General features: G+C 38.3%; 1 protein-coding gene across 1 annotated transcript; it reads right to left on the bottom strand.

The window, feature by feature from the left end:
• Nucleotides 1–14,748: 14,748 nt before the first annotated feature.
• Nucleotides 14,749–17,543, bottom strand: LOC107643452 (uncharacterized). Its single transcript, XM_016347103.3, has 5 exons — nucleotides 17,530–17,543; nucleotides 16,671–16,761; nucleotides 16,462–16,566; nucleotides 15,953–16,354; nucleotides 14,749–14,841 (listed from the first exon to the last, which is right to left on the bottom strand). The coding sequence occupies exons 1-5, from the start codon at nucleotides 17,541–17,543 to the stop codon at nucleotides 14,749–14,751; spliced, it is 705 nt and encodes a 234-aa protein (XP_016202589.1).
• Between the last annotated feature and the right edge of the window lie 7,419 nt (nucleotides 17,544–24,962).

The following is a 24,962-nucleotide window of genomic DNA, read 5'->3' as shown; positions in this document are numbered from 1 at the left end:
ATATTAAACATGTTACTAGTGTCATTTATACTAGTAGCTCAGAAACGAATCTCTAGATGTGTTTTTACATGTGTTCCGATACATCTAATTTTAGTAATTATACAACGGAGATATTTTAATATTATTTTAATCTATCTCCAAGTCAGCCAATCACAGCTCGCCCTACACCCCCAAGACCCCAAGCTTCCTTATTTCCTCATTGTGGCTGAAAATCATTAAGAGAGAAAGGAGAGAAAGTTCTTAGTTCATAAATCTTCAGAGCTTCATTTCTTTTGAACTAAAACTCAAATCAAAATTTCAATTAGACCAAAATGATCCTCTCTTCTTTTTCTACATAACCATGTAACTTTTCATGGCTGAAAATCAGGTGAGATGATGATTCATCCCCTTTCTTACTTCAGTTTTCATGGAAACTATAGTAAACATGAGTTTTCTTGATGTTCTTTCATAGATATCATGCTTAGCTTGACTTGAGGGCCAAGTAACTTCAACTTCCATCAAGATTAAGATGAGAAACCTCTTCCTAACATGCTAATTAAGGTTTGGGTAGTTGAGGATTTAAGGATTTAAAGTTGTTCCTGATGTGTTTTAGGAGAAAAAATTGCTCTAAGAACACTTGAAGCATAAACCGAAAATAGGAGCAGCAAATCAAGGTAGGGTTTGGTGAAATTAATCTTGATTAATTGTGTTTGAGTTGTGTAAATGTTGTATGATTTGGTTGTGTTGACAATTGGTTGCATATATGATTGATTCTTTGTGAAAATTTGGTGAAATTTTGATGATTTTCGGTGAAATTCAAGCTATGAATGCATATTCTTGTTGCTGCTGGAAACCGAAACCCTAGGACTACAATTGATGATTGAATTGTGTTGAAATTAAGTGGAAAATATGGGACTTTGGTGGCTACAATTTTATTTTGAATTTTGGTAAAAATCGGTTACCGAAAAGATTGAAAAACGGGTAAAAATCAGAGAAAGAATCTGAAGAATTTATGAAAAACATGAAAAACACTTTGAGTTTCCTCAAGAACATGAAGAATACTGGGTTTAATCTTGGGAGGGGCTGATTTGCAAATATTTTTGTGTTTTGGGGTGGAAAATATAAATATTAAAAGTTTAGGGGGTTAAAGTATAAATATCAAAATATAATTTTCATAAAATATTTTTTATTAAAATATAAATTTCGAAATTTTATAATAAAATATTAATTAAAAATAAATAATAATAAAATATTAAATAATATTATTCTATTAATAATATTATTTTATTAAAAGTATTAAAGTAATGGCAAAAAGGCGATTTTTCGTAAAAGTCTTAGGAAGACAACTTTGAGCTCAGAATCTCATAATTACCTTCATAAAACACTTAGGGAGTGGTAATAACATATTAGTGAGGCAAAGATAAAAAAAATTAAAATGTTGAAGAAAAGATAAAAATCGAAGAAAAAGTCGGTAAAGCTTTAAAGGCAAAGATAAATGGCAACTAGTAAAATGATTAGGGAGCAACATAGTTAGTACTTGGATTTTGATTAGGGTTAAGTATTATATGGAAAGTCATACTGGTTCAACATTGATGGTAATCAGTGACTAAGAGAAGGGGGGTTGAATCTTAGCCCCATTTTGCTGTATATTAATTTTTGCCCTTTTTAAAGAAACTTCAGGAGATATTTCTGCTTTTGTCTCATGTCTAGTCACTACAAAAAAAGGGTCTATAGTCACGGTGAAAAACCGTGATCATAGCTAGTGAAAAGAGTGACCATAGGTCTATGGTCACGGTTTTTGACCTATAGTCACCGTTTTTTCACCGTGGCCTATTTTCTCGTGGCCATAGACCTATGGTCACGGTTTTTTTTATCTATGGTCACGGTTTCTATGTTCACGGTTTTAGTGTTCAAATTCTGGCACTTTAGGCCACGTTTTTTTACCGTGACCATAGGTTAATCTATGGTCACGTGTAAAAATCGTGACTATAGCCTTATCTATGGTCACCCTCCCGAAAACCGTGACCATAGCCATATCTATGGTCACGGATAACCTCTAAGGTCACCCCTCCCAAAAACTGTGACCATAGCCTTATTTATGGTCACAGTTTTGGCTGTGACCATAGCCTCTATGGTCACCCCACCTAAAACCGTGACCATAGCTTTATCTATTGTCACGGTCAATAACCTCTATGGTCACCTGATGAGCGGATATTTTATACGCTTTTTGGGGTTAATTTCATGTAGTTTTGAGTATGTTTTAGTTAGTTTTTAGTCTATTTTCATTAGTTTTTAGAAAAAATTCATATTTCTGGACTTTACTATGAGTTTTGTGTTTTTCTGTAATTTCAGGTATTTTTCTGGCTGAAATTGAAGGAGCTGAGCAAAAATCTGATTCAGGCTGAAAAAGGACTGCTGATGCTGTTGGATTCTGACCTCCCTGCACTCAAAGTGGATTTTCTGGAGCTACAAAACTCGAAATGGCATGCTTCCAATTGCGTTGGAAAGTAGACATCTAGGGCTTTCCAGAAATATATAATAGTCCATACTTTGCACAAGTATAGACGACGTAAACTGGCGTTCAACGCCAGTTCTTTGCCCAATTCTGGCGTCCAGCGCCAGAAAAGGATCAAAAGCTGGAGTTGAACGCCCAAACTGGCACAAAAACTGGCGTTCAACTCCACAAATGGCCTCTGCACGTGAATTGCTTAAATCTCAGCCCAACACACACCAAGTGGGCCTCAGAAGTGGATCTCTGCATCATCCATCATAGTTTACTCATTTTTTGTAAACCTAGGCTACTAGTTTAGTATTTAAACAACTTTTAGAGACTTATTTTGCATCTCATGACATTTTAGATCTGAACTTTGTACTCTTTGACGGCATGAGTCTCTAAACTCCATTATTGGGGGTGAGGAGCTCTGCTGTGTCTCGATGAATTAATGCAAGTATTCCTGTTTTCTATTCAAACACGCTTGTTCCTATCTAAGATGTTCATTCGCGCTTAACTGTGATGAAGGTGATGATCTGTGACATTCATCACCATTCTCAACCCATGAACGTGTGCCTGATAACCACCTCCGTTCTATATCAGATTGAATGAGTATCTCTTAGATCTCTTAATCAGAATCTTCGTGGTATAAGCTAGAATTGATGGCGGCATTCATGAGAATCCGGAAAGTCTAAACCTTGTCTGTGGTATTCCGAGTAGGATTCAAGGATTGAATGACTGTGACGAGCTTCAAACTCCTGAAGGCTGGGCGTTAGTGATAAACGCAAAGGAATCAAGAGATTCTATTCCAACCGGATCGAGAACCAACCGGTGATTAGCCGTGCTGTGACAAAGCGCGTGAGCGTAGTTTTCACTGGAAGGATGGAAGGTAGCCATTGACAACGGTGATCCACCAACACACAGCTTGCCATAGGAGGACGTGCGTGCGTGAGCAAGAAGACAGAGGAAAGTAGAGATTTAGAAGACAAAGCATCTCCAAAACTCCGACATATTCTCCATTACTGCATAACAAGTAACCTTTAATCCATGCTCTCTTGTTTATTTGCAATTCAACTGATAAACATAATTGACTTCCTGACTAAGATTTACAAGATAATCATAGATTGCTTCAAACCAACAATCTCCGTGGGATTCGACCCTTACTCACGTGAGGTATTACTTGGACGACCCAGTGCACTTGCTGGTCAGTGGTACGAGTTGTGAAAAGTGTGACTCACAATTCGTGCACCAAGTTTTTGGCGCCGTTGCCGGGGATTGTTCGTGTTTGAACAACTGACGGTTTATTTTGTTGCTTAGATTAGGAAAATTTTTCTTTTTTTGTTTAGAGTCTCTTATTATTGTTGTGTTAGAATCTTAGAATCCTTATTTCCTTTTTAAAATCTTTTTCAAAAAAAAAAATAATAATAATTTTTCTATTAAATCCTGTGCCAAACTTTAAGTTTGGTGTTTTCTTGTTGATTTTTCTGTGTTTTTCGAAAATTTATTTTGGTTTTCTAAAAATTTTAAGTTTGGTGTTCTTCCTTTGTGTTCTCGTGTTCTTGTGAATCTTCAAAGTGTTCTTAAGTTTTCCTTGTGTCTTGATCTTAAAATTTTTAAGTTTGGTGTTCCTTGGTGTTTCCCCCCTCCCCCCCCAAAATTTTCGAAAATAAGGAACCTCAGATCTAAAAATTTTAAATCCTGTGTTATCTTATTGTTTTTTTTCTCTCTCCTTTAAAAATTCAGATTTTTATTTCAAAATTTAAAACCTTTTTCAAAATCTCCTAACCACTTTCTCTCTCCTCACTTTTTCGAAAATCTTTTACTCATTTTTATTTATTTTATTTTGATTTATTTTATTTTCGAAATAAATTAATAAATAAATAAATAAAAATATTTTTTTCTATTTTACATCATCTCCCTTTCTCCATCATGGACCTAAGCGGAAATGAACAGTCCAAGAGGACTCTGGGGTCATATTCTAACCCCTCTACTGCTTCATATGGGAGTAGTATCTGCATACCCTCCATTGGAGTCAGTAGCTTTGAGTTGAATCCTCAGCTCATTATCGTGGTGCAGCAAAGCTGCCAGTATTCCGGTCTTCCACAGGAAGAACCTACAGAGTTTCTGGCACAATTTTTACAAATTGCTGACACAGTACATGATAAAGAAATAGATCAGGATGTCTACAGACTATTACTGTTTCCATTTGCTGTAAAAGATCAAGCTAAGAGGTGGTTAAATAACCAACCTAAGGCAAGCATAAAGACATGGAAACAGCTGACAGAAAAATTCCTGAATCAATATTTCCCTCCAAAAAGGATGACACAGCTAAGGCTGGACATCCAAGGCTTCAAGCAAGGAGATAATGAATCTCTTTATGATGCCTGGGAGAGATACAGAGAGATGCTACGAAAATGCCCCTCTGAAATGTTCTCAGAGTGGGTTCAGTTAGACATCTTCTACTATGGGCTTACAGAAGGAGCTCAGATGTCTCTAGATTACTCAGCTGGTGGATCTATCCACATGAGAAAGACAATTGAAGAGGCTCAAGAGCTCATTGATACAGTTGCCAGGAATCAGCATCTGTATCTAAGCAGTGACCCTTCCATGAAAGAAGAGGTTAAAACAGCAACTGCTGAACTCAGTCCTGTAGAACAAGCTGTTGAATTCAATCAGCAATTGGACTTCCTAACAAGGCAGTTAGCCGAATTCAAAGATAGACTACAAGAGACAAGGATGGCTAATATACATATGGAAGAACAGTTTAAGCAAACAAAGCAGCAGCTGTCAAGGCAAATAACAGAAGAATACCAAGCAGTTCAATTAAGAAGTGGGAAGACATTAAATATCTCACCTCAAGGCAGCAAAAAGTCAAGAAATGAGCAACCCACCAAAGATTCACCTGAGAACAGTAAGAGCCCAGGGAAAAATAATTCTGGCGCTAAAACGCCAGAAAATTGGTGGAAGGCTGGCGCTGAACGCCCAGACCATGCCCACAACTGGCGTTCAACGCCAGAAACAAGGCAGGATTGGCGTTCAACGCCAGAAATGGGCAAGAATCTGGCATTGAACGCCCAAAATGGGCAGGATCCGGCGCTGAACGCCCAAAATAGGCACATTTCTAGCGTTCAGATGCCAGGAACAGACAGGGAGCTGGCGTCTAACGTCACTCTAGCTTCTGACTCTGGCACTCAATTGCCAGTGAGGGATCAGACACACACAAATGCTGATAACAACCCCTCTAAAAAGGCTTCTTCAACCACTTCTGTAGGCAATAAACCTGCAGCAACTAAGGTTGAAGAATATAAAGCCAAGATACCTTATCCTCAAAAACTCTGGAAAGAGGAGCAGGATAAGCAATTTGCTCGCTTTGCAGATTATCTCAGGACTCTTGAAATAAAGATTCCATTTGCAGAGGCACTTGAGCAAATACCTTCTTATGCCAAGTTCATGAAAGAGATCTTGAGTCATAAGAAGGATTGGAGAGAAACAGAAAGAGTTCTCCTCACTGAAGAATGCAGTGCAGTCATTCTGAAAAGCTTTCCTGAAAAGCTTAAAGGCCCCAGGATCTTTCTGATACCATGCATATTGGAAGATAATTGTACCAAGACAGCTTTATGTGATCTTGGGGCAAGCATCAACCTAATACCTGCATCCACCATCAGAAAGCTTGGTTTAACTGAAGAAGTTAAATCAACCCGGATATGTCTTCAACTTGCTGATGGCTCCACTAAATACCCATCAGGCGTGATTGAAGACATGATTGTCAGGGTTGGGCCATTCGCCTTTCCCACTGACTTTATTGTGCTGGAAATGGAGGAGCACAAGAGTGCTACTCTCATTCTAGGAAGACCCTTCCTAGCAACTGGACGATCCCTTATTGACGTCCAACAGGGGGAAATAACCCTGAGAGTCAATGATGATGAGTTCAAGTTGAACGCTGTTAAAGCCATGCAGCATCTAGACACATCAACAGAATGCATGAAAGTTGATCTTATTGACTCCTTGGTAGAAGAGATCAACATGGCTGAGAGTCTCGAATCAGAGTTGGAAGACATCTTTAAAGATGTTCAGCCTGATTTGGAGGATTCAGAGGACATGAAAGAGCCTCTGAAATTTCTTCTGAAAGAGGAAAAACCTCCTAAACCCGAGCTCAAGCCATTACCACCATCCTTGAAATATGCATTTCTAGGAGAAGGTGACACTTTTCCAGTGATCATAAGCTCTGCTTTAAATTCACAAGAAGAGGAAGCACTTATCCAAGTGCTAAGGACACACAAGACAGCTCTTGGGTGGTCCATAGGTGACCTCAAGGGCATAAGCCCAGCTAGATGCATGCACAAAATCTTATTGGAGGATAATGCTAAACCAGTGGTTCAACCACAAAGGCGGCTAAATCCAGCTATGAAAGAAGTGGTGCAGAAAGAGGTCACCAAATTACTAGAGGCTGGGATTATTTATCCTATTTCTGATAGCCCCTGGGTGAGCCTTGTCCAAGTCGTCCCAAAAAAGGGAGGCATGACAGTGATTCATAATGAAAAAAATGAACTGATTCCTACAAGAACAGTTACAGGGTGGCGCATGTGTATTGACTATAGAAGGCTCAATACAGCCACCAGAAATGATCATTTTCCTTTACCATTCATAGACCAGATGCTAGAAAGACTAGCAGGTCATGATTATTACTGCTTTTTGGATGGCTACTCAGGCTATAACCAGATTGCAGTAGATCCCCAGGATCAAGAGAAAACAACATTCACATGTCCATCCAGAGTGTTTGCTTATAGAAGGATGCCATTTGGGCTATGTAATGCGCCTGCAACCTTCCAGAGATGCATGCTCTCTATTTTCTCTGATATGGTGGAAAAATTTCTGGAAGTCTTCATGGATGACTTCTCAGTATATGGAGACTCATTCAGCTCCTGTCTTGATCACCTGAAACTTGTTATGAAAAGATGCCAAGAGACCAACCTAGTTTTAAACTGGGAAAAATGTCACTTCATGGTGACTGAGGGGATTGTCCTTGGGCATAAAATCTCAAACAAGGGAATAGAGGTAGATCAAGCAAAAATAGAGGTAATTGAAAAATTACCACCACCTGCCAATGTTAAGGCAATCAGAAGCTTTTTGGGGCATGCAGGATTCTATAGGAGGTTTATAAAGGATTTTTCAAAAATCGCAAAACCTCTAAGTAATCTGCTAGCTGCTGACATGCCATTTGTGTTTGACACAGAGTGCCTGCAGGCGTTTGAAATGCTGAAAGCTAAGCTGGTCACAACACCAGTCATTTCTGCACCAGACTGGACGTTACCATTTGAGCTAATGTGTGATGCCAGTGATCACGCCATTGGTGCAGTATTGGGACAGAGGCATGACAAGCTTCTGCATGTCATTTATTATGCTAGTCATGTTTTAAATGATGCCCAGAAAAATTACACAACCACAGAAAAAGAATTACTTGCAGTGGTTTACGCCATTGACAAGTTCAGATCATACTTAGTAGGATCAAAAGTGATTGTGTATACTGATCATGCTGCTCTTAAATATCTACTCACAAAGCAGGATTCAAAACCCAGGCTCATCAGATGGGTGTTGCTTCTGCAAGAGTTTGATATAGAAATAAGAGACAGAAAAGGGACAGAGAACCAAGTGGCTGATCATCTGTCCCGGATAGAGCCAGTGGAAGGGACGTCCCTCCCCTTTCTTGAGATCTCTGAGACGTTTCCTGATGAGCATCTATTTGCCATTCAGAAAGCACCATGGTTTGCCGATATTGCAAACTATAAAGCTGCAAGGTTCATACCCAAGGAGTACAACAGGATACAAAAGAAGAAATTAATTACTGATGCAAAGTATTACTTGTGGGATGAACCTTATCTCTTTAAGAGATGTGCAGACGGAATAATCCGTAGGTGCATGCCTAGAGAAGAAGCACAGAGGATCCTTTAGCATTGCCATGGATCTCAATATGGAGGCCATTTCGGAGGTGAGCGAACAGCCACCAAGGTCCTCCAATGTGGCTTCTATTGGCCCACACTCTATAAAGATTCCTGAGAGTTTGTACGCAACTGTGACAGTTGCCAAAGAGCTGGCAATCTGCCTCATGGTTACGCCATGCCTCAACAAGGAATCTTGGAGATTGAGTTGTTTGACGTATGGGGAATTGACTTCATGGGACCTTTCCCACCATCATACTCAAACACTTATATTCTGGTGGCAGTTGATTATGTATCAAAACGGGTTGAGGCCATTGCCACACCCACCAATGATACTAAGACTGTGCTGAAATTCCTCCAGAAACATATCTTTAGCAGATTTGGTGTCCCTAGAGTACTAATCAGTGATGGGGGCACTCACTTCTGCAATAAACAGCTCTACTCTGCCATGGTTCGGTATGGAATTCGCCACAAGGTGGCCACTCCATATCATCCACAAACTAATGGGCAAGCTGAAGTCTCTAACAGAGAATTAAAGAGAATCCTGGAACGGACAGTAAATACCCGTAGAAAGGATTGGGCACGGAGCTTGGATGATGCTCTGTGGGCTTACAGGACAGCATTCAAGACCCCTATAGGGACCTCTCCATACCAACTCGTGTATGGTAAGGCATGTCACCTGCCCATGGAACTGGAACATAAGGCCTACTGGGCAACCATATTCCTAAACTTTGATGCCAAATTAGCAGGAGAAAAATGATTGCTCCAGCTAAATGAGCTAGAGTAATTTAGATTCACAGCTTTCGAAAATGCCAAGCTTTATAAAGAAAAATAAAAAAATGGCATGACAGAAAGCTGTCATCTAGAATCTTTGAACCAAGACAGAAGGTTCTGTTGTTTAACTCTAGACTCAGGCTATTCCCCGGGAAACTGAAATCCCGGTGGAGGGGACCATACGTGATTACAAGTGTATCACCATATGGTTATGTGGAGCTTCAAGATATTGATTCTGATAAGAAGTTCATTGTCAATGGACAGAGAATCAAGCATTATCTTGAAGGCAACATTGAGCAAGAATGCTCAAGGCTGAAGCTAGATTAAAAGCTCAGCAAGGTCCAGCTAAAGACAATAAAGAAGCGCTTGCTGGGAGGCAACCCAGCCATGGGGCAACAATCCTCTAAGTATTTTGCCCTATTTTTTATTTTTATTTTTATTTGTTTATATAAAGTTCACTGACACTAAGGTGAGGAATCATTTACAGAAGACCTCGGCACACAAAACAGAGAAAAAGAGCTCACTGGCAAGAAAACGCCAGTAAAAGCGCATTTTGGGCGTTCAACGCCCAAAATGGGCATCCACTGGGCGCTGAACGCCAGTAATGGTAGCAATCTGGGCGTTCAACGCCAGAAATGGGCACCCACTGGGCGTTGAACGCCAGTAATGGCAGCAGCTGGGCGTTGAACGCCCAGGAGAGCAGCATTTGGGCGCTGAACGCCCAAAACAGGCAGTGTTTGGGCGTTCAAACGCCAGGATAGCAAGGAGGAGCCAAATTCATTTTTTCACACGTATTTCCATTCTAATTTCAAATTTTATGTTTCAATGCATGATTTTTACATGAACATGTTAAGAACCCTGATTTCTAAAATCCTTAATTTCTAAAAATCCCTCTTTCCAAATTCAATCCAACTCTTTTCAAATCTTTTCTGAAAACAAATCTATCTTTTTCACTCTAAAATTTTTTTCAACTAATCCATATCTTTTTCAAATCTCCATATTATCTTTTTCAAAATTCAGATTTATCTTTTTCAAAAATCTATCATATCTCTTCAAAATTAAACTATATCTTCTATCTTATCTTTTTCAACTCAATCTTTTTATCTTATCTTTTCCAATTTTTCGAAAACCCACCCACCCATCCCTTTAAATTTGGGTTTGGCCTCCCTCCTCCTCCATCAACAATTGCACCTAGCTCTCCTTCTATCCCTCTCCTTTCTTTTCTTTTGCTTGAGGACAAGCAAACCTCTAAGTTTGGTGTGTTTATCCGAGATCACTAAGATCATGGCTCCTAAAGGAAAACAACTCACTCCAAGAGGCAAGAAAGAGAGCGTTCCAAAACCACTTTGGAATCAAGGGAAGTTCTTATCTAAAGAACATTCAGACCATTATCTTAAAATAATGGGTCTGAGATCAGTGATCCCGGAAGTTAGATTCGATCTGAAAGAAGATGAATATCCGGAGATTCAGGAGCAAATTTGAATCAGGAACTGGGAAGTCCTAGCTAATCCTGAAACGAAAGTGGGAAGGAACATGGTCCAGGAGTTCTATGCTAATATGTGGCAAACTGACAAGCAGAAATTATCTGGAACTGCCTTCTATGACTATCGGACCGTGGTCAGAGGAAAGATTGTTCATACCCACCCTGACAGAATCAGGGAGATCTTAAAGCTACCTCAGCTAAAGGATGATCCAGACTCCTTCAACAAGAGGATGATGAGAGCAGACATTGACCTGGATAAGATTCTAGAGGACATATGTATCCCTGGAGCCAGGTGGACCACCAACACAAAGGGTGTCCCAAATCAACTCAAGAGAGAGGATCTCAAACCAGTCGCCAGAGGATGGCTAGACTTCATTGGGCATTCTCTGTTGCCTACTAGCAACCGTTCTGAGGTCACAGTTAAAAGAGCAGTGATGATCCATTGCATCATGTGGGAAAGGAAGTGGAGGTTCATCAGCTGATTTCAGCTGAACTCTACAAAATTGCTAACAAAAATTCTAAAGAGGCCAGGTTGGCTTATCCAAGCGTGATCTCTCTACTCTGCAAGGACGCTGGAGTAAGGATGGGAATAACTGAGTATATCTCAATTGAGAAGCCAATCACCAAAGCATCAATGGAAAAACAACAAGCACATGATGATCCCATCAAGAAGAGAGCACAGGAATTCCTCCCAGAGATCCCTCAAGCTGAATACTGGGAGTATCTTGAGACGTCTGTTACTAAGATATGGGAAGCTATGGAGCAAATAATAAAAGAACATAAGGAACACAGTCAAATGCTGACCTATATGTTTAAAGAACAAGAGGAGCAAGGGCGTGACTTAAGGGAATTGAAGCGCCAAAAGTCTTCTCTTGCAGGACCAAGCACCCCAAGGATCAGAGGAACCCCCGTTCCCCCAGAATAAAGGTTATTAATTTCCAATTTCTGCCTTAACTCTGTGACAGTGTCCTTATAGAAGTTTACCTTAGGAGTCATATAGTAGTAATCAGTATCTATTTTGATTTTATCTCCAATTAAGCTATAGTTTATTTTTCTCATCATCAGCAAACATGAATAAAGTAGTAGATCTTTTGAATAAGAGGCAATAAAATTTTGAGTTTTAATAAGAGAAATTCTAATTAGTTAAATGTGGTGGCAATGCTTTCTGTCTTCTGAATGAATGCTTGAACAGTGCATATGTCTTTTGAATTTGTTGTTTAAGCCTGTTAAATATGTTGGCTCTTGAAAGAATGATGAACATGAGACATGTTATTGATAATCTGAAAAATCATAAAAATGATTTTTGAAGCAAGAAAAAGCAACAAAGAACAAAGCTTGCAACAAAAAAAAAGAGAGAAAAAGCAAGTAGAAAAAGCCAATAACCCTTAAAACCAAAAGGCAAGGGCAAATAAAAAGGATCCCAAGGCTTTGAGCATCAGTGGATAGGAGGGCCTAAAAGGATAAAATCCTGGTCTAAGCGGCTAAACCAAGCTGTCCCTAACCATGTGCTTGTGGCGTGAAGGTCTCAAGTGAAAACTTGAGACTGAGCGGTTAAAGTCAAGGTCCAAGGCAAAAAGAAGAGTGTGCTTAAGAACTCTGGACACCTCTAATTGGGGGCTTCAGCAAAGCTGAGTCACAATCTAAAAGGTTCACCCAATTATGTGTCTGTGGCATTTATGTATCCGGTGGTAATACTGGAAAACAAAGTTCTTAGGGCCACGGCCAAGACTCATAAAGAAGATGTGTTCAAGAATCATCACACTGAACTAAGAGAATCAATAACACTCTCTGAATTCTAAGTTCCTATAGATGCCAATCACTCCGAGCTTCAATGGATAAAGTGAGATGCCAAAACTGTTCAGAAGCAAAAGGCTACTAGTCCCGCTCATCTAATTAGAATCTGAGCTTCAATCAAAAACTCTGAGATATTATTGCTTCTCAACCTATTAGTCTTCTATTTTATTTGTCTAGTTGCTTGAGGACAAGCAACAATTTAAGTTTGGTGTTGTGATGAGCGGATATTTTATACGCTTTTTGGGGTTAATTTCATGTAGTTTTGAGTATGTTTTAGTTAGTTTTTAGTCTATTTTCATTAGTTTTTAGGAAAAATTCATATTTATGGACTTTACTATGAGTTGTGTGTTTTTCTGTAATTTTAGGTATTTTTCTGGCTGAAATTGAAGGAGCTGAGCAAAAATCTAATTCAGGCTGAAAAAGGACTGCTGATGCTGTTGGATTCTGACCTCCCTGCACTCAAAGTGGATTTTCTGGAGCTACAGAACTTGAAATGGCATGCTTCCAATTGCGTTGGAAAGTAGACATCCAGGGCTTTCCAGAAATATATAATAGTCCATACTTTGCACAAGGATAGACGACGTAAACTGGCGTTCAACGCCAGTTCTCTGCCCAATTCTGGCGTCCAGCGCCAGAAAAGGATCAAAAGCTGGAGTTGAACGCCCAAACTGGCACAAAAACTGGCGTTCAACTCCACAAATGGCCTCTGCACGTGAATTGCTTAAATCTCAGCCCAGCACACACCAAGTAGGCCCCAGAAGTGGATCTCTGCATCATCCATCATAGTTTACTCATTTTTTGTAAACCTAGGCTACTAGTTTAGTATTTAAACAACTTTTAGAGACTTATTTTGCATCTCATGACATTTTAGATCTGAACTTTGTACTCTTTGACGGCATGAGTCTCTAAACTCCATTGTTGGGGGTGAGGAGCTCTGCTGTGTCTCGATGAATTAATGCAAGTATTCCTGTTTTCTATTCAAACACGCTTGTTCCTATCTAAGATGTTCATTCGCGCTTAACTGTGATGAAGGTGATGATCTATGACACTCATCACCATTCTCAACCCATGAACGTGTGCCTGACAACCACCTCCGTTCTATATCAGATTGAATGAGTATCTCTTAGATCTCTTAATCAGAATCTTCGTGGTATAAGCTAGAATTGATGGCGGCATTCATGAGAATCCAGAAAGTCTAAACCTTGTCTGTGGTATTTCGAGTAGGATTCAAGGATTGAATGACTGTGACGAGCTTCAAACTCCTGAAGGCTGGGCGTTAGTGATAAACGCAAAGGAATTAAGGGATTCTATTCCAACTGGATCGAGAACCAACCGGTGATTAGCCGTGCTGTGACAGAGCGCGTGAGCGTAGTTTTCACTGGAAGGATGGAAGGTAGCCATTGACAACGGTGATCCACCAACACACAGCTTGCCATAGGAGGACGTGCGTGCGTGAACAAGAAGACAGAGGAAAGCAGAGATTCAGAAGACAAAGCATCTCCAAAACTCTAACATATTCTCCATTACTGCATAGCAAGTAACCTTTAATCCATGCTCTCTTGTTTATTTGCAATTCAACTGATAAACATAATTGACTTCCTGACTAAGATTTACAAGATAACCATAGATTACTTCAAACCAACAATCTCCGTGGGATTCGACCCTTACTCACGTGAGGTATTACTTGGACGACCCAGTGCACTTGCTGGTCAGTGGTACGAGTTGTGAAAAGTGTGACTCACAATTCGTGCACCATCACCCCTCTCAAAAACCGTGACCATAGCCCCTATAGTCACCCCTCCTTAAACCGTGACCATAGCCTTATCTTTGGTCATGGTTTTTCACCACGACCATAGCCTCTATGGTCACCCAACCTTAAAAACGTAACCATAGCCTTATCTATAGTCACAGCTTTCACCGTGGCCATAGCTTATCTATGGTCACCCCCTCCTTAAAACCGTAACCATAGCCTTATCTATGGTCACGGTTTTTTGTCGTGACCATAGCCTTATCTATGGTCATAGTTTTCACCGTGGCCATAACTTATCTATAGTCACAGTTTTTACTGTGACCATAGCCTGTTTTATTTTATGAATTTTTTTAGAGCATAATCACATCCCAAAATGATGATAATCACAAAATAAATCTAAGAATGAGAAATTCAATAAATATAAATCATAAAAGTTTCATTAAAAACTAGATATCCATTACAACATTAATCAAAATAGGGTGTAATTTATCCATTACATGTAATATCGGATAAAGTCTCTTATCAAAATGTAAAGAACACATCAAAATAATACATTTAGATAACCAAAATCATTATAAGACCCATCCCATCTTATATTTGTATAGAACATATTTTCTTCACACATGTCCTCTTGCTAGCAAAAGAAATAAAGAAGTTAGAACAGAACAAAAATGTTTTTGATGATGCATGCAGTACATTTGAGTAATGAATAGAGCACAAGTTAAATAAATCAATCAACATGAAAATTTTAACCACTAAATAACAAGGAGCATTTGCTAAGGTTTATAACAAGGAGCATTTGGTAATGTTTATATATTTTTCATCTATCTTTGAGTGGAACTTTAACTCCCCTATTGAAGTCTCTTAAAACTCAAAAAAATTCAGCACAAAGAAACAACCACAACCAAAATAGAAGCTTAAAAAATAAGGTAATACCGAAATACTATTATTAGCTTCCAACCCATCAAACAAATCAAGTAATCAACACCAGTGAAACAGAAAAACCAGATTGAGTATGAAATCAATAGACAAAGTCAAATTTAAAATAATAATAATAATAATAATAATAATAATAATAATAATAATAATAATAATAATAATAATAATAATAATAATAATAATAATAATAATAATAATAGAAAAAGAAAAAATATTTGTATTGTATTCTTCTTTCTTTTATTATTTTTCTCTTGAATTAATCTTCATGTGATGCAAAGAATTTCGAATAATATTTGTCCAAACGTTATAGGGTGCATTAATTAAGTTCGAAGCGGGATTTTAGGGGAGCTTGTTCATCTCCATGGATACAACGCTTTCGCTTTTGTTTTCTTTGTTCCCTCCTCCCATGTTGTTTGTTATTTACGCTATATATTACTGAGTACTGAGTCAATGATGATTGCTACCCCTTCACCTTCATGTATTATTATTGCTTTATCTATTTTTCTATACCTTCTGAAAGGAAACAATGGTAGGTTATGCATCTTAGTTCGTAATTAGTTTCTTACTCTTTTATTCAATATGTACTCATGGAGCCAATTAGCCAAATGTCCAATTTGATGACCATGTAAAATCTTTTTAATTTGATAAAATAGTGCAATTATTTTATATAGTGGTTGAAATTTTTAATTTGATAATAAACTAGATTCTATTGTAAATTCGCTTAAGGCCAATAAAATCAACAATAAAATTAACATCAACAGCAATCAGCCACTATTAATTTAACTACTAATTTTGATAGTACTTACTTCCATATTTTTTGACACATGGTTCGATCCCAGTGAAGGAGAAATGCTTCGCCTCGCATCATTTGGTGTACTACTTGCATCAGGCGGAGATTGTTGGGCAGCTTCTATCATTACTTGCACTTGTTCCGCACTCATACCAGGATTAACTTGTTGCAACAACATTTTGACCAAGCTCGTTAAACCATCCAACTTGGAAGTTAAGTTATTTTGATTTTTCTCGATAGTTGAAACCACTTCAGTATGTTGTTGTTGCATTTGTCGGATTTGCTTATCCTTTTTAATAGAGGATTTTGTGACTGATCGACCATAGAAACGAACTCTACCATGTCTCTCCTTTCCAAAAACCGTTTGAAGTGCTTCATCATCACTGTATCCAGCTTGCTTCCAATTTTGAAGATGATCCTATTACACACAAGTAAAATTGAAATAAGTTCATGTGCGCATATGCTTAAAAAAAATGATTTACACATTTCTTTTAGTGTACATTTCTACGAAACTAAACAACTCACAATCGTCTCTTGTGTTCCCAAATCAGTCTCTCCTTTCTTGTTAGTACGAGTTACAACAAACATCTCAGACTGTGATGGATCTTCATTGTCCTCTTTTTTTGCACGCTACAAAGAAACCACCAAGATTATTCGAAGTCAACACAGATGAAGTCAACACAGATGACATGAAAGATGCAAAGATACTTAAATGCAAAGCACAAATATAATACCAGTTTAGCGCGTAAATTCAAAACTAATTGGATCCATTCGATGATTCCATTTTTGTTTGGATCTATTTTCACGATTTTTGTCAGAAATAACCTATATATTATTGCAATGTAAAAATACATAAAGTTAGTTAAATACACGATACCATTAATAAAGCCAAGAAAGTTGTGAAAATAACATACTTTGATGATATCAAGACTACAAAATTGAACTAATTTTCTAAAATGCAGTTCAGGTACAGTCATTGGATGATTTTTCATCATCTCTCTGAATAACATTTGTCTTTATACTTTTGTGCCATTATAAAACATTCCAAAACACTAAATCTTCACCCAGGAAAACCAGCAATTACAAAACAAACCCATCAGTAAATTTGAATAAAAAAATTAAGAGCTATCAGCAACTAGTAATTACAAAACAGAGCCATCAGTAAATTTGAACAAAAAATTCAGACTAAATCAGTAAATTTAAAACAAAAGAGTTGGAAGAAGATGCTGATAACAAAATATTAATAATTATTTCAGAACATTGAGCAAGGAAAGAAGTACAAAATTATGTTCTATGTCCATTCAGCAGGACCAATAGATATGACAGTATCATTCAAAAATGCACAAGGTGGAGGAATATTGGCTTCTACTAATATCTAGTGAGCACCTTTTGATTATTTTTTTTATTCTACAACCACATATATATAGTAAACAAAAATGATGACAAATAGAAACTTGAAAAAAAATGTTTGTGAAGTTGTGTAATTCAATAAAAGAATATTTTTAAAAAAATTAATTAAGTGACATAAGTGTAACAATAAGTATACGGGGCGTGACAATAGCCTCTAATATAATGTTATTTTCATCATCATACCTATGATTGATCATCAGTGATATTGGTCCAGAGAAACTGCATCACAGGTCTCAAACTGCATCATACCTACAATAGTTTTATAATGAGTTATTTATTGACAAATTAACAAAGCCCTCTTGATTCATTTACATTTGGAAACAATTATATAAATATTTGAAACAAAGCAAATCATGAGTTATTTTACAAAGATTTGAAACAAAGCCAGCCATCCATAAATTTGGGAAAAAAAATGACAGCCATCACCAACCCGCAAATATAAGACAGATCCATCAGCAACAGGCAACTACAGAAGATTACAAGAAAAAGGGAACCGCCATGATTGAACAACAATTTCAGAACTTCAAAAGAAGAAGCGGAGGCCACTAACCTTCGACGGATGGCAACCAGCGAGACAACGAGATAGGCGAGACGACGGCAAGCGGCGACCCGATGGCGTGCTACTCCAAGCCACGAACAGAGAAGCCAACGAAGATGAAGAAGACGTGCTAAGCTTTCTGGGTTTTCCAAGACAAGGAAGAGGAAGAAGCGACGACACTGAAGACCTGGGGACGGCGTCGGCGTTGAGGAGCTTGGGACGGCGGCGGCGCTCAAAAGCTTGGGACGGCGGCAACAATAAGGGGCTAGGGTTTTGCAGTTTCAATTTCCTTCAGAGGTCTCACTCTCATAGTGTTACGAATTGGGGGAAGAAAGAGGGGGGGTTCAATTTCCTTCAATTTCCTTCAGTGTTACGAATTGGGCTACTGTATTTCAAATTTTTTTTTCAAATAAACAAGAGACGGCATCATTTTTTCCCTAATTAAAGCACAAAATTTAATAATCGATTTAATGGTTAAATTTTTAGTGTACAAAATTAATTTTTATATTATTCCAATTATCTTATACTATACCATGGCTAAAACTTAAACTATAATTAAAACAAATTTGGCATTATATATAATTAGTCACTGGGCTAGTTTTTCATCCGTTATTAAGTTATTAAATCATTTTTTATATTATTAAGTTTTAAATGCTTTTTTAATTTAAAATTATTAACAGTATTCAACCTAATTTTTTATTTATAAAATTAGATTTAAAATTTTAATATTTAAAGTAAATCGTATAAAATTATTATTAGTTTTTAATTATTAAAATTTTTAAATTTTAAAAAGAAAAAATTTTTAAAATAATAAAAAATACATAAAAATCTTAATTAATTAGAACTCAAATGATTAAAACTGTGACCATAGACCCCTTTAGGTCACTCCCAAAACTGTGACCATAGACTCCTTTAAGTCATCCCCAAAAATCGTGACCATAGACCCCTTTAGGTCACCACCCAAAACCATGACCATAGACTCTTTTAGGTCACCCTTCTTAAAAACCGTGACCATAGTCTCTTTTTGGTCACTGTAAAAAACTGTGACCATAGACCCTTTTAGGTCACTCCCTAAAATCGTGACCATAGACCCCTTTAGGTCAGCCTCTAAAATTGTAACCATAGACCTCTAGGTCACCCCCCAAAACCGTGACCATAGACCTTTTTAGGTCACCCTTTCGAAAAACCGTGACCATAGACACCTTTAAGTCTCCCACCAAAATCGTGACCATAGACCCTTTTAGGCCACCCCCAAAACCGTGACCATAGACCCCTTTTGGTCACCGCCCAAAACCGTGACCATAAACCCTTTTAGGTCACCCTTTTTTGAAAAAACGTGACCATAGCCCTTTTTTGGTCACTGTAAAAAACCGTGACCATAGATCATTTTAGGTCACCCCCAAAACCGTGATCATAAACCCTTTTAGGCCACCTCTCAAAACTGTGACCATAGATCCCTTTAGGTCACCCTCCGAAACCGTGATCATAGGTCTTTTTAGGTCACCCTTTTTTGAAGAACCGTGACCATAGACCCTTTTTGGTCACTGTAAGAAACTGTGACCATAGACCCCTTTAGGTCACCCCTTAAAACCGTGACCATAGACCCTTTTAGTCCACCCTTTTTAAAAAACTGTGACCATAGGTACTCTATGGTCACCCTTTCCAAAAAAACCGTAACCTTAACTTTTTTTGTCACCCTAAAAAACCGTGACCATAGAGCGTCTATGGTCACGGTTTTTTACCGTGACCAAAAAAACCGTGGCCATAGACCCAAAATGTTGTAATGAGTTGAGAGACACTTTTGTTTTGTCTCGTGTCGAGTTGAGAGATACTTTTGTTTTCGTCTCCTGATTAGTAGAAACAGAGAAAGGAGTAGAGAAGAAGAATTAACACCAGATATATCCTAATTTAGCCACTAAGTGCAATGTGGCCTACATCCAGTCTCCATCACAACAATGATAGAATTTCACTATGTTATCACAACATTACAGACACCAATTTCCTTCCCTAGGATCTACCCAATCCTATCAAGGACAAAACTAGATTCTACACCCAATCTGAATTTAACTAGGACTCAAAACCTAGCTTTCAACCGTAAAGTGCTATCCCAACTTGCAAGAGAATTCCCACGGAATCATGAAATACAACAGAAAGATGTACAAGGAAACTCTGAGACATTTATGGCTTTTTCTCTAATATTGCATGCTCACTGCCTTTTACCTCTCACTGGCTTTTTCTTACAAACCTCACCATGTTGCCTTTTACCATGAGACTCAGACAAACAATACTAAGAAAAAGAAAACAAAATGAAACTCATTAAAAGAGAAGAACTTCAAATAGCTTGGGAAGCTATGAGAACTCTGTGCTTTCACTTTCTCTCCTTGATCTCAACCCTTGGCCGTTTACCCTTAATATAGAAGGAGAAACTTCCAAAGTTGAAACCGGTTCAACCAAGCAACTTCTTCTCCAACCAAAAACAGTAATGGTTTGGACATAGAGAAGAGAGAGGAAAAACCAAAAACTAACATGCATCGACCTCTCTCAACCCTTTTCATCAAGCTTCTTCAATCTGAACCGTTGATCTTGTCTTTTGCTCCAAGAAAGGATTCAGACCTTTGATGATCTTCTGACCCAGGATAGCTCATTGCTTTTTGGAAAAGATACAAGCAATTGATTAGAAGGTGTCCTTCTGATATGCTTTTAGAATGGAGCATCTTAGGTATATCCTATGATGGTCTGTCTGAATTGTCCAAGATGTTATTGGACCACTCTGCTGGTGGATCTCTTCATCTGAAGAAAACACCTGCAGAAGCCCAGGAACTCATTAAAATGGTTGCAAATAACTAGTTCATGTATACTTCTGAAAGAAATCTTGTGAATAATGGGATGACTCAGAAGAAAGGAGTTCTTGAGATTGATACTCTGAATGCCATATTAGCTCAGAATAAAATATTGACTCAGTAAGTCAATATGATTTCTCAGAATCTGACTAGAATGCAAGCTGCATCCGGCAGTACTAAAGAAGCTTCCTCTGAAGGAGAAGCTTATGACCCTGAGAATCCTGCAAGGGAAGAGGTGAATTACATGGGAGAATCTTATGGAAACACCTATAATCCTTCATTGAGAAATCATCCAAATTTCTCATGGAAGGATTAACAGAAGCCTCAACAAGGCTTCAATAATAATAATGGTGGGAAAATTTGGTTTGGCAATAGCAAACATTTTCCATCATCTTCTCAACAACAGATAGAGAATTCGAGGCAGAGCCTCTCTAACTTAGCAACCATAGTCTCTGATCTATCTAAGACCACTCTCAGTTTCATGACTGAAGCAAGGTCCTCCATCAGAAATTTGGAGGCACAAGTGGGTCAGCTGAGTAAAAGAATTACTGAAATCCCTCACAGTACTCTCCCAAGCAATATAGAAGAGAATCCAAAGAGTGAGTGCAAGGCCATCAATATATCCAAAGTGGCCAAACCTATAGAGGAGGAAGAGGCAGTGATTTCCAGTGAGGAAGACCTCAATGGACATCCACTAACCACTAAGGAGTTCCCTAATGAGGAACCAAAGGAATCTGAGACTCATACAGAGACCATAAAGATTCCACTGAACTTACTGTTGCCATTCATGAGCTCTGATAAGTATTCTTCCTCTAAAGAGGATGAAGATATTGTTGAAGAGCAAGTTACTCGGTATCTAGGAACAATCATGAAGCTGAATGCCAAGTTATTTGGTAATGAGACTTGGGAGGATGAACCTCTATTGCTCATCAATGAACTGAATGCCTTGGTTCAGCAAAAATTACCTCAAAAGAAACCGGATCCTGGAAGGTTCTTAATTCCTTGCACCATAGTCACCATGACCTTTGAGAAGGCTCTGTGTGACCTTGGTTCAAGTATTAACCTCATACCACTCTCTGTAATGGAGAAACTGGAGATCTTTGAGGTACAAGCTGCAAGAATCTCACTAGAGATGGCAGACAAATCAATGAAACAGGCTTATGGACTTGTAGAGGATGTCTTAGTGAAGGTTGAAGGCCTTTACATCCCTGCTGACTTCATAATCCTAGACACTAGGAAGGATGAGGATGAATGCATCATCCTTGAAAGGCCCTTCCTAGCCACAGTAAGAGCTGTGATTGATGTGGAAAGAAGAGAGTTAATCCTGCAACTGAATGAGGACTACCTTGTGTTTAAGGCTCAAGGATCTTCCTCTGTAACCATGGAGAGGAAGCATGAAAAGCTTCTCTCAATACAGAGTCAAGCAGAGCCCCCACATTCAAACTCTAAGTTTGGTGTTGGGAGGCCACCATCATGCTCTGAGTGTCTGTGAAGCTCTATAAGAGCTCACTATCAAGCTATTGACATTAAAGAAGCGCTTATTGGGAGGCAACCCAATCTTATTTATCTATGTTAATTACTTTTTCATTTTATTTTCCATTGTTAGTTTATGTTTTCTTTAGGTTGATGATCATGTGGAGTCACAAAACAGCTGTAGAATTAAAGCGGAATCAAAAACAGCATCAAAAATAGCACACCCTGGAGGACAGGCGTACTGGCATTTAAACGCCAATAAGGATAGAAGAATGGGCGTTTAACGCTCAGTCTGGCAGCATTTTGAGCGTTAAACACCAGAATTGGTAGACAGATTGGCGTTTAACACCAGAAAATGGTGTCTGGCTGGCGTTAAACGCTAGAAAGGGGCATCAGCCTGGCGTTTAATGCCAGGAAAGGTAGCAGACTGGCGTTTAAACGCTAGAAAGGGCTATCCAGGGGCGTTTAAATGCCAGAAAGGTGCAGGGACCAGAATTCCTTGACACCCCAGGATCTGTGGATCCCACAGGATCCCCACCTACCCCAACTAATTTTCTCTCCTTTTCACACCTTTCTATAACACTCTTTCCCAAAATAACCTCCACCAATCACCTCCATTTCTCCTCCAAAACCATCATACAACCCACCTACCCGCACCCATTCAAATTCAAACCATCTCCCTCCCAAACCCAACCCCTATTACAAGAATTCCCTCTCCACTCCACTCCTATATAAGCCCCTCATCACTCCTTCATTTTCACACATCATAACCACCTAAAACCCCCCCTTGGCCGAACCATTCACACACTTCTATCTCCTCCATATATTCTTCCTCTAATCCTTTCTTTCTTCTTTTTCTCAAGGACGAGCAAACCTTTTAAGTTTGGTATGGAAAAAAGCTCTGCTTTTTGTTTTTCTATAACCATTAATGGCACCTAAGGCCGGAAAACCTCTAGGAAGAGGAAAGGGAAGGCAGTTGCTTCCAACTCCGAGTCATGGGAGATGGAGAGATTCATCTCAAAAGCCCATCACTAGAAAGAGGATGGAGCAAGCAAGAGAGCCCACTCATAGACCTCAACAAGAGCATAAGGAAGTCTCTCATCAAGAAATCCCTGCGATGCCTCAAGGGATGCATTTTTCTCCACACAACTATTGGGAGCAACTCAACACCTCCTTAGGAGAATTGAGTTTCAACATGGAGCAACTAAGAGTGGAGCACCAAGAGCACTCCATCATCCTCCATGAAATCAGAGAGGACCAAAAGGCCATGAGAGAGGAACAACAAAGGCAAGAAAGAGACATAGAGGAGCTCAAGAACTCCATTGGTTCTTCAAGAGGAAGAAGAAACCACCATCACTAAGGTGGACCCGTTCTTTAATCTCCTTGTTTATTTTCTTTTCTGTTTTCAGTTTTTATGCTTTATGTTTTGACTATGTTTGTGTCTTCATTACATGATCATTAGTGTTTAGTGTCTATGTCTTAAAGCTATGAATGTTCCATGAATCTTTCACCTTTCTTAAATGAAAAATGTTTTCTGAAAAAGAAAAAGAAGTACATGAATTTCGAATTCTATCTTGAAAATAGTTTAATTATTTTGATGTGGTGGCAATACTTTTTGTTTTCTGAATGAATGCTTGAACAGTGCATATTTTTGATAGTGAAGTTTATGAATGTTAAAATCGTTGGCTCTTGAAAGAATAATGAAAAAAAGAGAAATATTATTGATAATCTAAAAAATTATAAAATTGATTCTTGAAGCAAGAAAAAGCAATGAAAAACACAAAGCTTGCGAAAAAAAATGGCAAAAAATAAAGAAAAAGAAAGAAAAAGAAAGAAAAAGAAAAAGCAAGCAGAAAAAGCCAATAGCTCTTTAAACCAAAAGGCAAGAGCAAAAAGCCAATAACCCTTTAAACTAAAAGGCAAGGGTAAAAAGGATCCAAGGCTTTGAGCATTAATGGATAGGAGGGCACAAAGAAATAAAATCCTGGCCTAAGCGGCTAAATCAAGCTATCCCTAACCATGTGCTCGTGTCATGAAGGTCCAAGTGAAAAGCTTGGGACTGAGTGGTAAAAGTTGTGATCCAAAGAAAAAGAGTGTGCTTAAGAACTCTGTGCACCTCTAACTAGGGACTCTAGCAAAGCTGAGTCACAATCTAAAAAGGTTCACCCAATTATGTATCTGTGGCATTTATGTATCCGGTGGTAATACTGGAAAACAAAATGCTAAGGGTCACAACCAAGACTCATAAAGTAGCTGTGTTCAAGAATCAACATACTAAACTAGGAAAATCAATAACACTATTTGAATTCTGAGTTCCTATGGATGCCAATCATTCTGAACTTCAAAGGATAAAGTGAGATGCCAAAACTATTCAGAAGCAAAAAGCTATTAGTCCAGCTCATCTAATTGGAACTAAGCTTCATTGATATTTTGAAATTTATTGTATTTTCTCTTCTTTTTATCTTATTTTGTTTTTGGTTGCTTGGGGACAAGCAACAATTTAAGTTTGGGGTTGTGATGAGCGGATAATTTATATGCTTTTTGGCATTGTTTTTAGGTAGTTTTTAGTATGTTTTAGTTACTTTTTATTATATTTTTATTAGTTTTTATGCAAAAATCATATTTCTGGACTTTACTATGAGTTTGTGTGTTTTTCTGTAATTTCAGGCATTTTCTGGCTGAAATTGAGGGACCTGAGCAAAAATCTGATTCAGAGGCTGAGAAATGACTGCAGATGCTGTTATATTCTGACCTCCCTGCACTCA

The sequence above is a fragment of the Arachis ipaensis genome, chromosome B5, assembly GCF_059453495.1.
Source record: "Arachis ipaensis isolate K30076 ecotype BB chromosome B5, ASM5945349v1, whole genome shotgun sequence".
Classification (NCBI taxonomy): domain Eukaryota; kingdom Viridiplantae; phylum Streptophyta; class Magnoliopsida; order Fabales; family Fabaceae; genus Arachis; species Arachis ipaensis.
The sequence above is the reverse complement of the archived record's forward strand: the minus strand, read 5'-3'. Positions and strand labels throughout refer to the sequence as shown.

Coding starts and splice junctions, on each gene's coding strand:
- LOC107643452 (XM_016347103.3), bottom strand. Junction 16,567..16,670: donor TGAATTTACGCGCTAAACTG/GTATTATATTTG, acceptor GTTTCTTTGTAG/CGTGCAAAAAAAGAGGACAA. Junction 14,842..15,952: donor ATGTGTCAAAAAATATGGAA/GTAAGTACTATC, acceptor TTCTTTTGCTAG/CAAGAGGACATGTGTGAAGA.